Source organism: Rhinolophus hipposideros (assembly GCF_964194185.1).
Source record: "Rhinolophus hipposideros genome assembly, chromosome: 17".
Taxonomy (NCBI): Eukaryota; Metazoa; Chordata; class Mammalia; order Chiroptera; family Rhinolophidae; genus Rhinolophus; species Rhinolophus hipposideros.
Window position 1 is genome coordinate 53,621,378 of NC_138063.1, and position 19,005 is coordinate 53,640,382.

At 38.5% G+C, this 19,005-nt stretch overlaps 1 protein-coding gene across 4 annotated transcripts in view; it reads left to right on the forward strand.

The window, feature by feature from the left end:
- The window catches only part of GNAL (G protein subunit alpha L), a 198,532-nt gene that overhangs the window by 134,667 nt on the left and 44,860 nt on the right, over positions 1-19,005 (forward strand). For all 4 annotated transcript variants that reach the window (XM_081078181.1, XM_081078183.1, XM_081078184.1 and 1 more), the window contains one exon: positions 11,941-12,038. In XM_081078181.1, coding sequence (XP_080934307.1) covers positions 11,941-12,038 — 98 coding nt within the window. The remainder of the gene's footprint in view (positions 1-11,940; positions 12,039-19,005) is intronic.

The following is a 19,005-nucleotide window of genomic DNA, read 5'->3' on the forward strand; positions in this document are numbered from 1 at the left end:
TTCCAAGTTAGTATTGAGTGAACTTTATTCATACATAAAGGAAGATGTTGATAGCATGTAGATTTTTAATTTTTTTATTTGAAATCAAAATTATGCTGTAAAAATTTAAATCCTTTTAAAAAGTAGGTTTAAATTTGGTATCGTTATAATTTTATTTTCTATAACACAATTCCAACTCCTTTGAATAAGAGTAACAAACATTCATGTATTTCATTATGAATATCCCAAGGCAAGTCTCATATTCTGTAATACAGAAAAAAATTTAAATGTCACTGATGTAGGTGATGTTGGATCTGCCGGCAGTTTCTGAGTGTGGACCGGGATCGTGTCTTGTGAAGCCAAAGAATGGAAACACGGACCAGGGAGAGGCAAAGAGTTTTTTTAAAAGGATAGTTTATTAGAGGCAGCAGAAGAAGTTGCAGCTCCTGAGTTGGAGGGGGTCCTGAATGGGGGGTGCCCCATGACTGAGGCAAAAGCTCTTACTTTTATACCTTCCCTTGCCTGCTTGGGGAAGAGGAGCTTTTTGGAGAAGGGAACTGTTTGAAGAAGGAAACTGGCGCCTTCTAATGAAATTTGTCTACCAGGTTTGTTCTGCTTGCCCATCCTAAAGGAATTAGCAAAGTAACCCACTCTTTTCTATCAGATCTGCTCCATTTGATAGGCCAAAATGAATTTTATGATTAACCTCAAGGCCTTGTTACATTATGTCCTGGAGCAAAGGAGTGATTTCAAAACCTGAAGTTTTAGGAAATGGCTGTCTTTTCTTTATTTTACCAGGAACCTATCTATCTACCTAGCAATCATACTAACTAACCTGTCTCATCACTTACACTTAGTGATTTCTTTTTATGCCCTCAATTTCTGTATACTCTTGGATGTCAAAAATAGTTACATTTCACTGTGAATCACTCTTTTTTGAGACATATGTACACACAACACTGAAATTATTTTTATGTAGTATAATTCATCTTAGTTGCTAATGGAGGCATGTTAAAATTATTCCTCATATTTATTTCCCAGTTGTTATAGCAAATGTATGAGAATTCTAGCCTGGCTCTGAACAAATGTTTAATCATCACTTAAAAAGCTGCACTGACTGACTGAATATTTAATGATTTTACAAAATCATTTCTTTATTTGTTTATGTATTTTTAGTTGAGAGAGTTGCATTGTGGCCATGATTTTTTAAAGCTGTTATCTTTTAGAAATAATGTTGAAATAAAACAATATGGTATAAGAGATTTGCTACAAAATAATAAAAGTGGGGAAAAGGGCATGAAATAGAGATAAAAGAAAATTGGCAGTGTGTTGATAAATGAGGAAGCTGAGTAATGAGTGCCTGGGGGGCCATTTTCTCTACTTTTGTAAGTTTGAATTTTTCCCTAGTAAAATGTTAATGAAGCAACAACATCAGCATGCCTGGAATTTTCCATGCCATTTTTTTAGAACCCCTTAAAAAGTACACATGGAGAATCTTGGGGACCCAACTATATTCTAGTGCAACACTTTTGTTTACCAATGAGGAAGCTGAAGCAAAAAGAGATTGTTGTTGCTTTGATGTCTCTTTGGTGGTGTCCAAAGCATCTATTTTAAATCACAGTGCCTACAATTCCTGCCTTATTACTCTGTCAACATATACCCCAGAAATCGTGTATCTTGATTCTTGGATCAAGCACTCCTCTGTAATTCTGTCTCAAAGACTTTAGCTCAGACTTTTAAAGAAAAAATTATTCTGACACTTGTTAAAGACAGCTAGGAACTTTATTCAAGGGACCACTGCACCAAGGTTTTGCAGTCAGGCATGGGGAGTGGAGATGGAGCTCAACTCTGAATGGCACCATGACTCAGGGATTATGGCTATCTGCAAAGACCATCTCAAGAATAGTATAATGGAGTAGTTCTCTTGGGACATGGGGTGTGTGTGTGTGTGTGTGTGTGTGTGTGTGTTGTTAGGGTCCGGAGTCAACCCCTCCTCAAGCGAACAGAAGTCACACGATAATGCAAGTCACACAGCGAGGTTTATTTCCAGCTAGCTGGGGTCCAAGTATCTGCCCGACGCAGCGGGTTTCAACAAGGACCCCAAACACTTAAAACCCAGGGTTTATATAGCATCTTCAAGGCACACAGTAATTAAACTACAGGACTTAATAGCTTTAAGGAGTATATGATAAACTGGAGGACTTACACAGCTTCAAAGAGTATAAGATAAGCTACAGGGCCGCTTGTCTCCTCGCTGTCACTGCCCACATCTTGGAATTTACAGTCAGGTTGTGTTTACACTTAGGTTGTGTTTCAAGCCAGGGACCGTTAACCCTGACCTTATGATAGCAGTTCTCACGCTAACAGTCTCTTACAGTGTGTGTGTGTGTGTGTGTGTGTGTGTGTGTGTGTGTGTGTGTGTGTGTATGTGAGTGTGTGTGTGTGTGTGTGTGTGTGTGTGTTTTCATATGGCTCATAGAAGGACAACCTACAAATTTCACAAGACTGATAGGAGTAGCAGGGGGAGATTTCAGAAGGAAACATAAATCTAGGGAGATAAGATAAAAACTGAGGTGTTCAGCTACTATCCTTCATATAAAGATTGTCCCTTCTTAAAAAACTGTGGACAGTTGAATTTGTTGATGATAATGACAGACAGACTAACATATGATAGATATAGAGACAAGTGACATAACTTTAAAGATTGTTCCTCTGATGATTAGTGATATTGAGCATCTTTTTATATGTCCATTGGCCATCTGTATGTCCTCTTTGGGGAAATGCCTATTTAGGTCCTCTGCCCATTTCTTAATTGGATTGTTAGTATTTTGTTGTTACGTTGTATGAGTTCCTTATATATTTTGGATATGAGACCCTTATCAGAGGTGTTCTTTGCAAAATTCTTTTACCATTCAGTTGGTTGCCTCTTTATTTTGTCGATGCTTTTTTTGCTGTGCAGAAGCTTTTTAGTTTGCTATAGTCCCATTCATTTATTTCAGCTTTTACTTTCTTTACCTTTCAGGTCAAATTCATAAAATCCTCTTTGAACCCAAGGTCCATAAGTTTAGTACCTATGTTTTCTTCTATGCAGTTTATTGTTTCAGGTCTTATGCTTAGGTCTGTGATCCATTTTGAGTTAATTTTGATATCCTCACACAATTTTGATATCCTCACACAAGTTAGAATGTCTATCATCAACAAGACAAATAATAACAAGCGTTGGAGAGACTTTGGAGAAACAGGAACACTCATACACTGTTGGTGGGAATACAGATTGGTGCAGCTACAATAGAAGGCAGTGTGGAGGTTCCTCAAAAAATTAAGAATAGAATTACACTGTGACCCACCAATCCCTCTCCGGGGTATCTACCGAAAAAAATCTGAAAACATTTACCCATAAAAATATATGTGAGATGTCATCAAAATGGCGGCATGAGTTGAACCTCTGTAAAGCTCCCCTGGAATTTACAACTAATCGAACAACAATAACTCCACAAAGGACTCCCTGCACAGCAGACAGGAAAAACAAAGAGGCACACTACTGAATTAACCTAAAGGTGGGAGAATTGCGCGAGCAGGGGAGGAGGGAAGGGAGAAGGGAGGAGACGGAGCTGCGCGGGCAGGGACGCAGACCTAGCTCAGTGCTCTGAGCTCGCTGCATCCCAGAACTACCGCAGCTGCGAGACGGGGAAGAACTCGGACTGCTAGGGCTACGCTGATGGCCCACAGGGCTGAGGGGACAGCATATAACACAGCTGAACCCAACGATCACAGCAGAGACCTCAGAGAAAAGACTGAGGGAAGAAGGCTGAAAACGGAGGTTTAAGTTCTCACAGCCGAGCAGAGAACAGAAGCCTTAGGCACTGAGACTAGCCGCCCCGCCCCTACCCTCCCAGAGCTCACCCCGCCCCCACCTGTCTGCTGCTAGAAGTGGAAGAGTAGCAGTGTCAGATCAAAAGAACAGAATATTTGCTGTTCTGAGAACTGTGGACCGCAGACACAGAATCGCAACAACACTAGTTCCGGCAAAGGGGAGGGACCTGTGGAAGCAGGACTGGCTGTGGTGGTGGTCGCCGCCATTGCTCTGGGCCACCTCTCACAATTCATCCCACCCCTGGCCCCACCTATCTGGGCGGATCCCTGCAGGAGTAAACAGAACTACTGAAACATACCGGCTCTGAATCTGGTGCAGGAAGAGCTTTGAAACTTCAAAAGCTGTCCGCATACCCACATGGACACTGCACCCTGTGACCCAGGCAAACTATTAACAGAGGAGAAGTCCATCTCCCAGGGAATTGCCCCATTGTGTGAGAAGCTAGAATAGTGCAGAGAAAACATAGCACTACCCTGTGAGAGAGAAAAAAAAAGGCTGCAGTCGGAGAGAAAATAAAACATTCTACCAACAAGTACTGGAAAACAAAAGAAAGACCTCTTCCTATCAACCTGGTGCAGAGCCACTTCTGTAGATGTCTAGGAAGAAAAATAATAAATCAGCAATTGCCATGAATAACCAAGGCAACAAGACAGCTCAGAAAGAAAGTGAAAAGTCTCCAGAAAAGGAACTTAAACATATGGAAATATGTGACTTAAATGACAAAGAATTCAAGATTGCAGTTCTGAAAAAACTCAACGAGATGCAAGAAAACACAGAAAGGCAGTTTAATGAACTCAGAAACGCAATCAAAGAACAACATGAGCATTTCACGAAAGAGATTGAAATTTTAAAAAAGAACCAAAGAGAATTTCTGGAGATTAAGAACTCAATAGAAGAAATTAAGAATGAAATAACCAGCTTAGGTAGTAGAGTTGACCAGATGGAGGAAAGAATCAGTGACATTGAAGATAGAAACCTGGAAATTACATGGATGGAAGAAGAAAGAGACTTGAGACTCTAAAGAAATGAAAGAACTCTACAAGAACTTTCTGACTCCATCAGAAAGAGCAATATAAGAATAATGGGCATACCAGCTAGAGAAGAAAGAGAGAAGGGGACAGATAATATATTCAAACAAATTGTTGATGAGAACTGCCCAAACTTGTGGACAGAACTGGACCCTCGAACCCAAGAAGCAAATAGAACACCTAATTACCTCAATCCCAACAAGCCTTCTGCAAGGCACACTGTATAGAAGCTGTCAAAAATCAATGACGGAGAAACAATACTCAAGGCAGCCAGGGAAAAGAAGATGGCAACCTACAAAGGAAAGCCCATTAGATCATCATCAGATTTTTTAGCAGAAACTCTACAAGCCAGGAGAGAGTGGAACCAAATATTCAAACTATTGAAAGAGAGAAATTATGAGCCAAGAATAATATATCCAGCAAAGGTATCCTTTAGATATGAAGGAAAAATAAAGACCTTTCCAGACATACAGAAGCTGAGGAGATTTTCTAATACATGACCTGAACTACAAGAAATACAGAAGGAGGCTATTCGACCACCATCAACAGGGACAATTTGTGGCAACATAAAAAGGGGGAGAGTAAAGGCCAGAACCAGAATATGGGAATGGAGAAAGTAAGTGTGCTAAAGAAAATGGAATACTCTAAATATCAAACTTTCTTTTACATAAACTTAAGGGGAACCACTCAAAAAAAATCCAGAACTGAAATACATACTATAATGAAAGAAGAAACAGAGGGAAACATCATAGAACACCACCACACAGAAACAATAGACAACAACAAAAAGGCAAAGAAACAATGGAGGCACAGTCTTACCCGAAAACTAAAGATGGAATGATAGGAAATCCTCACGTATTAATAATCACCCTAAATGTAAATGGACTGAACTCACCAATAAAAAGGCACAGAGTAGCAGATTGGATCAAAAACTAAACCCAACCATATGCTGTCTCCAAGAAACACATCTCAGCTACAAGAACAAGTATAGACTCAAAGTGGAAGAGTGGAAATTGATACTCCAAGCAAATGGTATCCAGAGAAAATCAGGTGTAGCCATAATGATATCAGATGAAACAGACTTCAGGGTGAAAAAGATAACAAGAGACAAACATTGGCATTTTATAATGGTAAAGGGGACTATACAACAAGAAGACATAACAGTCATCCACATTTATGCCCCCAATCAGAGAGCACCGAAATATACCAAGCATTACTAACAGAACTAAAGGGAGAAATTGACCAAAACACGATTATACTAGGGGACTGAAATACATCGTTGACAGCTATGGATAGATCATCCAAACAGAAAATAACGAAATAGCAGCCCTAAATAACACATGAGATGAAATGGACATAATTGACATATATAGAGCACTTCATCTTAAAACTTCAGACTACACATTCTTTTGTACTGTACATGGAACATTCTCAAGGATAGACCATATATTGTGACATAAAATCAACCTCAGCAAATTTAAGAAGATTGAAATCATGCCAAGCATATTCTCTGATCCCAAGGCTTTGAAATTGGATATCAACTGCAAAAGGAAAGCAGGAAAAAACACAAATACATGGAGATTAAACAACATACTTTTAAAGAATGACTGGGTCAAAGAAGAAATTAGAGGAGAGATCAAAAGATACATAGAAACAAATGACAGTAAAACTAACATCCTACCAAAATTTTTAGGATGCAGCAAAAGCAGTTTTAAGAGGAAAATTTATATCATTACAGGCCTATCTCAAGAAACAAGAAAAATCCCAAATAAATTACCTCATGTTACACCTTAAAGAACTAGAAAAGAAGAACGAGTGAAACCCAAGGTCAGCAGAAGAAAGGAAATAACAAAAATCAGAGCAGAACTAAATGAAATAGAGAACAAAAAGACAATAGAAAAACTTAATGTGACAAAGAGCTGGTTCTTTGAAAACATTAACAAAATCGACAAACTCTTACCTAGACTCACTAAGATAAAAAGAGAGAAGACAAATTTACAAAATCAGAAATGAAAAAGGGGAAGTTATCACGGACACCAAGAAATACAAAGGATCATGCTAGAATTCTATAAAGGACTATATGCCACCAAATTCAATAACCTAGACGAAATGGACAAGTTCTTAGAAACATATAGCCTTCCACGGCTGAACCATGAAGAACTGGAAAATCTAAACAGACCGATCACCAGTAACGAAATTGAATCAGTCATCCAAAACCTTTCCAAAAGCAAAAGTCTGGGACCAGATGGCTTCACTAGTGAATTCCTCCAAACCTTCAAAGAGGATCTAATACCAATCCTGCTCAAACTCCAAAAAATTGAAGAAGAGACAGTACTCCCTAACTCATTTTATGAGGCCAACATTACCCTGATACCAAAACCTGGTAAGGACAACACAAAAAAAGAAAACTACAGACCAATATCTCTGATGAATACTGATGCAAAAATCCTAAACAAAATTCTAGCAAATCGAATACAACAATGCATTAAAAAGATTATTCATCACGACCAAGTGGGATTAATTCCCAGGGCACAAGGATGGTTCAACATACGCAAATCCAATAATGTGATACATCGCATAAACAAAATAAAAGACAAAAATCATATGATTATATCAATTGATGCAGAAAAAGCATTTGACAAGATACAACATCCATTTATGATTAAAACACTTAATAAAATAGGTACAGAAGGAAAATACCTTAACATAATAAGGTATATGACAAGTTCTCAGCTAATGTCATAATTAATGGTGAAAAAGTGAAGCCCTTTGCTATACGTTCAGGAACACGACAGGGCTGTCCCCTATCACCTCTGCTTTTCAACATAGTGTTAGAAGTCATTGCCAAAGCAATCAGGCAAGAGAAAGAAATAAAAGGCATCCAAATTGGGAATGAAGAAATTAAATTGTCACTCTTCACAGATGACATGATGTTATATATAGAAAACCCTAAAGACTCCACCAGAAAGCTATTAGAAACAATCAATGAATACAGTAAAGTTGCTGGCTACAAAATCAACGTACAAAAGTCCATTGCTTTCCTATATACTAACAATGAAATCTCAGAAAAAGAAATACAAAAAACAATTCCCTTTGCAATTACAGCAAAAAGAATAAAATACCTAGGAATAAACTTAACCAAGGATGTGAAGGATTTATATGCTGAAAACTGTATGACATTTTTGAAAGAAATTGAAGAAGACACAAAGAAATGGAAAGACATTCCATGCTCATGGATTGGAAGAATCAACATAGTTAAAATGGCCATATTACCCAAAGCTATATACAGATTTAATGCAATCCCCATCAAAATCCCAATGGCATTTTTTAAAGAAATAGAACAAAAAAAATCATCAGATTTGTTTGGAACCACAAAAGACCTTGAATAGCCAAAGCAATCTTAAGAAGAAAAAGAAAAAATACTTGGAGGTATCGCACTTCCTAACTTTAGCTTGTACTACAGGGCTACAATGATCAAAACAGCATGGTATTGGCAGAAAAACAGACACGTAGACCAATGGAATAGAATTGAGAACCCAGAAATAAAACCACATAAATATGGACAGATAATTTTTGACAAAGAAGCTAAAAACATACAATGGAGGAAAGACAGCCTCTTCAATAAATGGTGCTGGCAGAATTGGATAGCTACGTGCAAAAGAATGAAACTGGACTGCTATCTGTCACCATGTACCAAAATTAATTCAAAATGGATCAAAGACTTATGCATAAGACCTGACACAATAAACTGCATAGAAGAAAACATAGGTACTAAACTTATGGACCTTGGGTTCAAAGAGCATTTTATGAATTTGACTCCAAAGGCAATGGAAGTAAAAGCTAAAATAAACGAATGAGACTATGTGAAACTTAAAATCTTCTGCACAGCAAAAGAAACCATCGACAAAATAAAGTGGCAACCAACCGAATGGAAGAAGATTTTTGCAAACAGTGCCTCTGATAAAGGGCTAATATCCAAAATATACAAGGAACTCATGAAACTCAACACCAAAAACCAAACAACCCAATTGAAAAATGGGCAGAGGACCTGAAGAGACATTTCTCCAAAAAGGACTTACAAATGGCAAATAGACGTATGAAAAAATGCTCAACATCACTAATCATCAGAGAAATGCAAATCAAAACCACAATGAGATATCACCTCACCCCAGTCAGAATGGCTATCATCAACAAGACAAATAGTAACAAGTGTTGGAGAGGCTGTGGAGAAAAAGGAACCGTCATATACTGTTGGTGGGAATGCAGACTGGTGCAGCCGTTATGGAAGGCAGTGTGGAGGTTCCTCAAAAAATTACAAGTAGAATTACCATATGACCCAGCTATCCCTCTCCTGGGTATCTACCGAAAAAATCTGAAAACATTTATACATAAAGACACGTGTGCTCCAATGTTCATTGCAGTTTTGTTTACGGTGGCCAAGACATGGAAACAACCAAAATGTCCTTCAATAGATGAATGGATAAAGAAGTTGTGGTATACACACAATGGAATACTTACGGCAGTAAGAAAAGGTGATATAGGAACATTTGTGACAACATGGATGGATCTTGAGAGTATGATGCTAAGCGAAAAAAGTCAAACAGAAAAAGCAGAACCATGTGATTTCACTGATATGTGGTATATAAACCAAAAACAATAAAAGAACAAGACAAACAAATGAAAAACAAAAACTCATAGACACAGTTTAGTGGTTACCAGAGGGTAAGGGGGGTTGGGGGTGGGAGATGAGGGTAAGGGGGATCAAATACATAGTGATGGAAGGAGAACTGACAGTGGGTGGTTGTCGTGCGGGGGACCCTGCTCGCTGTATCATTTGTCATATGGGGCGTCCGGCAGGGTCTCAGCTCCCGCTCCCCACATAAGAACGTAGGACATGGTGAGGCCAAAAAGGAACACCCACAGAGCCATAGATAGGGGAGTCAAACCAATATATTCTCGCTGGCGGCATCCGCCTCTCTGCAGTCTGCTCTTGCCAGCCACCATCTTCTTGCTAGCCCCCATTCTTTTTTGCTAACGTAGCCACAGCCATTATATTAGTGGCCAATGGCTTACAGGTTACAGCTGACGGCCAACTAGCCACAGCTGCTGGCCATCTGATCACAGTTGATGGCTATTTACTACCCAAGCCAGCATTTTTCTATGTGAGGCCAAGAGCCTGGAAACTGTTTTTTGGGGCTTTGTCCCCACAGTGGTGAACACACAATGGAATATATAGATGATGTATTACAGAATTGAACACTTGAAATCTATGTAATTTTACTAACCATTGTCACCCCAGTAAACTTTAATTGAAAAAAAAAAAAAGAGATTGTTCCTGATACTGGGAAGTCAGAACTGGACATACTAAAACCTAAAGAAGCTTAAGCCCAGGGCGCTTCCTTCCTCCTCTCCCTTCTAAGATTTTATACCTACTTGTATTCATAATTTTGTTTTTCTTTTTTCAAAGTGGGCCCCCAAATTGTATAAGCATTAGGCCCACAATACCTGTATTCATCCTTGTAAGGAATTGTGAATCTCTAAGAAAAATAGCAACCCTTAATTTTTTTCTTCCAAAGAATCTACTGTGTTTCCCCAAAAATAAGACCTCCTGGACAATCAGCTCTAATGCGTCTTTCGGAGCAAAAAATTAATATAACACCGGGTTTTATATTATATTATATTATGTTATATTATATTATATTATATTATACCCAGTTTTATAGTAAAATGAGACTGGTTCTTATATTAATTTTTGCTCCAAAAGACACATTAGAGCTAGGGTTTCCAGGTGGGAATTCCCACCCGTTCTCAGGAATTTTTTTCACTTTCCCATTCCCGAATCCAAAGAAAATTTGGTCGGGAAATCAGGAAAATTGGCTCCTTGAAGCCAAGTGGTTGGTAGTATTGGCTGTCACTTTGTGGAAACGATTCATTGTGGAGAACAGAAAACAGTTCATATCTCGGGATTCGGGAAAGGGAAAGTGAAAAAACAATTCCTGAGAAGGGGCAGGAATTCCTGTCTGGAGACCCTAATTAAAGCCGATTGTCTGGCTAAGTCTTATTGTCAGGGAAACAGGGTATGCTGATTCTTTGAGAGCGTGGCAGGCATGGTGAACATAAAGGTCTAAGTTGCTTACTGGCCATGTAGCCCCAGACCCTTCTATACAGATCAAAGATAGAAATGGGTGCCTCATGGGTTGCCCCTCATGGGTTGCCATGAGGGGCAAATGACTGATACGGGAGGAAATGTAAATATTCTAAAAGTATTTTGTGAAAATTTCTATTTAGCAATTATGTATAGTCATTTGTTTCCATAGCTCTAAGTTAATTTGGGTAATTTTGGAGATATGAATTCCTAAGACCACCTTTTACTTTGAGATAAGGATTGTTCTTGTTTTAGAGGATGCTGCTTATCATAATGAATAAAATTGAACACTGTGCCCGCACAGATTTGAGTGAACCAGAAATCACGGTTTACACTAAAATCATAGTTTTTTTAAAATGGCAAAAAACACACAAAATTACTATCCTCAAAAGAGTATGATTTTAAAGGTCTCTTTCTAAAGTACCTAATGCTTCTGGGCCATATTTACCCTATCTGATCAACCACGTCTATTCATAATCATGGCTCACACAGAAAATTTAAAAGACAGCAGCTAGAACAGAACTTAGCATTATAGACATATTTTTTCCTTGCCAAAGTGTCAGTTCCACTAGTAAAGGTACTGAATACTAAGAACTTTCAAATTGTTAGTTAGTTGTATTTGTAGTTAATGAACGTCATTAACCTTAGACTTGTAATTTTCATTTTGGGGAACTTTCTGGAATGATAAAACTGTTTGACAAGTTGATGTGAGTGATGATAACACAGAGGCATCTTTTTTCATCACGCTGAATACGAGATCTGTGCATTTTACTGTGTGTAGACTTCCTCAAAGAAAATAATTCATGTGCTACCTGCTAAATTTGGCAGGCGGTCGGGGGGGCAGTTTCTTTTTACTTTTAACTTTTTGAAAGATTATAACACATGCATTCCCTTGTAACTTTTTCAAATTTTAGGAATTCTTTGATCATGTGAAGAAACTCTGGGATGATGAAGGTGTGAAGGCGTGCTTTGAGAGGTCCAATGAATACCAGCTGATCGACTGCGCACAGTAGTAAGTCGGCTCTGAGCCAGGCCTCTTTGAAGATAGACTTGCATGCGCAGTTATGTCTGTTGTGTTGCCCTCCCTGGATTACTGACATCTCTTACACACAAGGAACAAATAATTAACATCTTGCTACAGAAATCAACTTTTAAAATGAGTCGTGTTTAATAGATGGAAAATTGAAAATCCAATAGGAATCAGTTTCAAGGAAGAACCAGAAACATGTTGCATTCATTTTACTTTGATCGCTGTTTTCAGTTCTATTCATTTTTTTGCTTCTATAGGGTTATAGGCATATCTGTAAATTACAATGCACTTAGATATTTGTGATTATATTTTAATTTTGGAGCAGGGGCCCCCAAATTAAATTTTAAAATAATATTAACATCTGCAATCAAGCCCAAGCTCTTACTTAAAGTGATAAGTGATACACATTAGAAGTAGATTAGAGCCTTGAAAGTAGATGGTAGTTAATATAATGTGTAAATAGATTGATTAAAAATGTAATGAAGAGAAATAAGAAATAAGTAAAAGACTCTGGTGCCACAGCTGGCTGATTGTTTTTCTCTGAAATGCTTATTTTACTGTTTTCTTTTGCTATTTTAGATTCATTCTGTATCTGTTAGAGAATAATAGTTCCCCCAGGAGAATGTTAATCAAGAAGTTCTAGATATGCTTGCCATTTCAATAACAAAAACTGTATTTAACTAGTTGTTTTATATGACTCTTTGAGCAGCAAGAAATGGAGTGCTTTTACATTTTTAGATTACAACTCTAAAAATGCATATGTGTGAAAAAGATTCTATAAGCATAAAATCTGGGAATTTACAACATTTGGAACTAACTAGTGGAGTTATTCTATAAATATTGATTTCATGGAGAAAGGGTTGTGTGGATGTCCCCAGCCCTTTCTCATCCATAGGAGTTTAGGCACCATCACCTGTGACAGGCACTGAGAGGGGCCAATGGCAAGGGCTCCAGGAGGGGTCGCTGGGCTGTCCAGTCACTAACAAGAAGACTGGCCATAAACAAGTGAAAGAGGTCAGTGTGGCCAGACTCTCCCGAGTGCTGAAGGCCATGACAAGGAACTTGGATTTTCTTCCAAATGGAATGAGTAATCATCGGCTCCAAGGTTGTCAGAGTTACTCTGAGGTTACTCTGAGGTCAGGGTTACTCTGCCTGCTATATGGAAAATTAAAAAAAGGAGGCAGACACCCCAGTAGGATGCCTTGGGTCAGGTGGTCGCTGTGGACGGGAGCGCTGGGTGCTGAAGGGACAGAACGGGTCGGTGGATCAGATAAGGGAGACAGAGGAAAAGTGGGATTCGGGATGACAATATGGTAGGTCCTGGTGCCATTTATTGAGGTGGGAAATCCTGGGAGATGTTGTTTATGGGAGAACAGAGGAAGCTATCAAGCTCCGATTTGGAGAAGTTAAGTTTGAGATGCCAAAGGGATATCTAAGTGATTTATTTTACTTCCTTCTTGTCACAACCAAGAACCGGCTACACACCCCCCACACCTCCACTCCCACCCCCAGTCCAGGAACATTTGGTGAGCAGCAGCTCTGTCCTCCCCTCCACAGGGCAGAGTAAAACATGGAGATGCAGCACAGACCTGCTCCACACACCCTGAAATGACCATCAAAGTTTGAACCTCCACTGCACGTGCTAAAGAAACAACGTCCTAATTAAAAATTTTTATTAACTAGAAAAGTGTTTAAAATTTCTCATTTCCTGCCATGCTTAACAGTTCCTTCAAGACTTACCCTAAAACATAATCCCTTTTCACATTGGCCATGCCCTTAAGTTTGTGAAGGTATTTGTGAAGACATACCTGTGGTTATACTCATGTCACTTAGTAGGTACTTTTTTTTTGTTTTCACACCTGGATCATTCAGTCCATGAAAGCGGGAGGCACCCCTCTTCCTGAAAGGCCTTTATCTTCCCTTTTACTCTCACTTGCTCTTTCTCTAAATGATTTTACAATCATTTAAAAGCCATGACAGAATTATATGTTAAATCACAATGATTTTAGAGATGGAAGGATATACTAAGAAAATGCTAACAACTGGAATTTCTAGCACAGCTCATAATATTGAAATTCATATACGTTTGAATTTTAAAATTGATGTGGAATATGTTTTATCATCCTTTTCCAGTGTTTCTTGAGCAAAGATGTAAGGAAACACCATAGTGCTACCCAATGTCTAATTAGGAACTTTTCTTTCTTAAAAAAAAAAAAGGAACAGACAACTTATTCTCACATCACCATAGTGACAGAATTGATGATTGAATTTAAAACAGAATCTGCAAATATAAATTTTTAAAAAACAAGTAGTAATATGGGCCTTGACAATAAGTAGTTAGGATTCAGATCTAACCAAGAGCCACGGCTAAAAACCTCCTTGAGAGTGAGACTTTGGGGCATGAGGTCAAGACTCCCCTTCCAGGCTTGTGAGGAATAAAACACCAAAGTTTTGTTTATGCTTCCTTAACGGTGGGCCTGGTAGAATCACAGGAACCAATTCCCCATCTAGACTTCACAATTCAGATTAATCCTAATTCCTTCAACTTTGCTTTTTTAGTCTATTTTCATACACATGAGAATCAAGTTGAATCAGTAACCTTTGTCACTTAATAACTGTCATGTTTCTCCTCTACACTCAGATTTTGAGATGGGTGGTTGTAAGGGATTTCAAAAACAAGTAATGTTTGAACAACATTTGTTAACCAATAAACGGCTGCCACATTTTTTTATGTTGCCAAATAAGATGTTAAAGGACTCTAAGCTGCTTCCATCTTTCATCTCCATCCCTTCATAAAAGAAAAGACATTTCAATGTCAAATCAGTGAAGGAACATGATCTCAGAGTAACGCCCTGGGACCACAAGACTCTGGTCATCGTGTCCAACCCACTAAATTTTTAATTTCTTGGGAAGTATATATAATTCATCCTTAAATGCCCAGCTCTTAGGTGAGTGTTCTTGCATAAAGTCGGTGCTCAATTAAGTGCTATTTGAAATAAATGAACTGATAGAACAGAAGCCCCATATTCAACATGGTACTAATAGAAAAGCTGACCCTGTCTCTTTAAAGTGCACATGCCATCCCACCCCAGACTCACACTCTAGAGCCTCTCTTCTTTACCCTTGCACATTCCCAGTGTTCTGACATGTTTTCTTCTTTCCTCTCATCTAAATCACTCTGAGAAAAGTTGTGACTTGCATCTCGGTGTGAATCTAAGTCACTGTGCTACCTTGCTCCATAGCATTGATTTTGAACCTTAATGCTTATTATGAAGGGCATAATTCTAAGCCCTGTTCAAATAACTTCTTCCATGGCAGAAACCATGGAAATATTTTGGGGAAGAGGTACTTCTCAATGATGCTAAAATTCTGTTCAGGCTGACTTGCTGATAAAGAATCTAGGGACAGTCTTGCAGGTCCTCAAAAGCTTAAACACAGAGGTGCCCAGCATCTCCACTCCTGGATATACAGATGGTGCCAAAAAAATGTATACACATTTTAAGAAAGGAAAAACAATTAAAATTGTAATACTCAACATATACTGATAACAAAAGATGAATACAAGTCACATTTGACTTCTGCAATGACAAGAGGTGCTCAAAATGGTTATCATCAACATGCAGACACTTCTGGTTATGGCAAACTACTGTTTGAGCAACGTTGACCAAAGTGTCCACTTGTATACCTTTTTTGGCACCCGCAGTATATCCAGGAGAATTTAAAACATATATTCAGACAAAAACTTGTGCACAAATATTCATAGCAGCATTATTCTTAATCCCCAAAAAGTGCAAACAAACCAAATGTCCATCAAGTGATGAATGGATAAACAAAATATGATACATGACACTGTGGAATATTATTCAGCAACAAAAAAGAATGAAGCCCCGATACATGCTACGACATGAATGAACATTGAAAACATTATGCTGAGTGAAAGAACCCTGACACAAAAGGTCACATATGATTCCATTTATATGAAATGTCCAGAATAGACAAATCCATAGAGACAGAAAGTAGAGTAGTGGTTGCCAAAGGCTTGGGGGTAGGAGAAACAGAGAGTGACTGCGAATGGATACAGGGTTTCTTTGGGGGGATAAAGGGAATGTTCTGGAATTGGATATTAGTGATGGTTGTACAACCTTGTGAATATACTAAAAACCACTGATTTGAATACTTCAAAATGGTGAACTTTATATTCTATGAATTATATCTCAATCAAAAAAAAGAAAAATCACAGGGAAGGAAGGATCCAGGGCAGGAAAAGCAATGGAACAACTGATCAAAACTGGTGAGGGGGCCAGTCTCCTGTGGAGCCAGGGATTCTCTGGTGAACAACAGAAGAAAGTCTAAATGTGTGTTTATTAGACCTGCTTCATGTTTTACCAACCACAGATACATGGCACTCTCCAAGCCTGCAAACAGATACATGCGAACGGGAGTTCCCAAATTATAAAGCATACATTCCATTTATATGGTATATAAATTAAAAGGCTACTAACATTTATGTTATGCTATTTGGTATGCCAGGAGCGAAACTTGCTCAGGCAACTTCAAGAAAAGGGAAATTTGTTCTGAGTCTCATGGAAGCCACTGCAAGTCAGAGGCACTGGGGGAACCAGCTCTTCTGTTCCTGCTGTCTGGGCATTTTGACTTCTCTTTCCCTGTCTGCCCCTCTCGTCCCTGGCTCCTGACTGGCTATTCTACTCCATACTCTACAGGCCAGATCCCAGAGAAAACAGAGGGAATCAGTTTTGCTAATAGTCAGGCAGCCTGTCCCCATCTAGCCTTATCCCCCACCCCCTCACACTGCCCCACTGGCCCAGTCGGTAGCCACTTCCATGTCCCTGAAGAGAAATTGCATAAAAGCCAGGGCAGCCAGACTACACTGTCTGACACCAGGATTGACTTGCCTAGAAGAGGAGGGGAACAATCACTATAACTGAGCTTTCAATATTGTACTTTTGGTAAAAATGAGTGTCTTTGAAGCTTCGAGTAAGCTGTGCAAATGACCAGAGATGATATTTGATACACAATTCCCTAGTTCCCACTGTGAACATTAAAAACAATCTCTACTGCATTATTCCCCAAAATGCATTTCCTCTAAGTCCTAATAATAAGTGATTATGTAGCCATGGAAACAGCTATTTTGGGAGAAAGAAAATCAGAGGAAATTGGATATTTAGAACAGGTTTATAAAATCAGACTTTGCTTACTGTAACTTGAAACTCCTAAAGCTCAGGGTGTAGATTCTTATGCTTTGTACCAACGTGTTTACATGATAAGAGCCTCTAGGAGTACACCCATTTGAATAATTGGTTTTATAATACTCTCAAAAATGGAGAACATCCCAGAAAAAAATAAAAAGAGCAATGAGAAAGGTAAAGTGAATAATTGGTTTTATAATACTCTCAAAAATGGAGAACATCCCAGAAAAAAATAAAAAGAGCAATGAGAAAGGTAAAGTGATTTTCTGCTAAGTCCCATCTGCCTTTGTCATCTGTTAGGAGTCGAGGTAACCACATCTACCCTCTCTAGCACTGATTTGGATCTCATAGCTCTCAAGTCCTTTAATCTAAGCTTTCAGGACAATTTGAAAATTATTAGCAAAAATGAAGTTTCAACTTCAAAGTTGATTTTTTGCAGGACATTTTAAAATAAATGTACTATTGAATTCATTAAATATGTAATCAACTGCCTGGGTGCACATATGCATTCTTAATTCACATTTTGACCTTATTTCTAGACAAATTTGTGTTCAGTTTTATTTTCTCAACCTATGGAGTTGGAAATATTCCTGCTTATGGGCAGTAATTTTTTTTTAGGTATGAAGAATAAATTTAGTGACTGGGTACAATACAGGTAGACCAAATATTTCAGTTGGTCAACCCATGGTTATCCTTTTCTTCTATACTTTTTTGGAAACCTTCATCCTGAGAAGGAATTTTTGAGAGGGCTTGCTTAGCACCAATATTTCTGTGTGAGTAGGAAACCTACACTTTTTCTTCTGTGTCTCTCTTTTACTCTCACTCTACTACCACATTCACAACACTTCTGACACCAGATGGAGGTGTGGGGAGCTTCCCCATCAAGCACTTCTGTGACAGCAGCTGGTTGTCCTGAAATTTAACATTATCTACTTAGAGACAGTGTCAGACCAAATGGTTAAGGGCTCAGTCCTGTGAGATTCCCCCCACTTAGAGGCCACTTGCAAGTAGTAGGTCCCCAGGTTACCCACAACTTCTCTCTGACTTGGCTACAAATCAGAGGTTCCCATGATCTCCTCCCCCTTGGGTTTGATTATTTGTTATAGCAGCTCAGGAAAACACAGTTGCCAGTTTGTCAAAGGAAGTGATAAAGGATATAAATGAACGATGTGAACAAGAGGTAAATACTGTATATAAGACAGTATTCTATCATGGAAATGTGTCACATTGTCACCTATGATGACGTGACAGTTACTGTATGAGTGCTTGGACTCACCTGTGGGGTATCTTTGATAAGGCAGGGCACTGCATCCTCTGTGCCTGCAGGACCTCCCTTCACGGTTATAGTATGGGAAAGGTGCTGCGTCTTCTAAACAATGTCCAGTGCTCTGCATCTCTCTGAACAACAACACATCTGCAAGAAGTTGAAATATCTGCATAATATCTTGATAGTTTGGGTTACGCAGGTATATGCATGTGTCAAAACTCAGCAAATGTACACTTAAGATTTGTGTTTCTATGGATCTAAATTTTACATTTAAAAAACTGTGAACAAATATTAATGTCTAGATAAATAACTGCATGCTGGAGTATTTAGAAAGAAGTGTACTGGTGTCTGCAATTTCTTTGAAATACATTAAAAATAAGGTGGATAGATATGTCATTTTTTTTAAGTACAGTAAAATGGTAATGACAGAATCTAGATGGTGGGTATTCAAGCATTCACTATAAAATTATTTCAA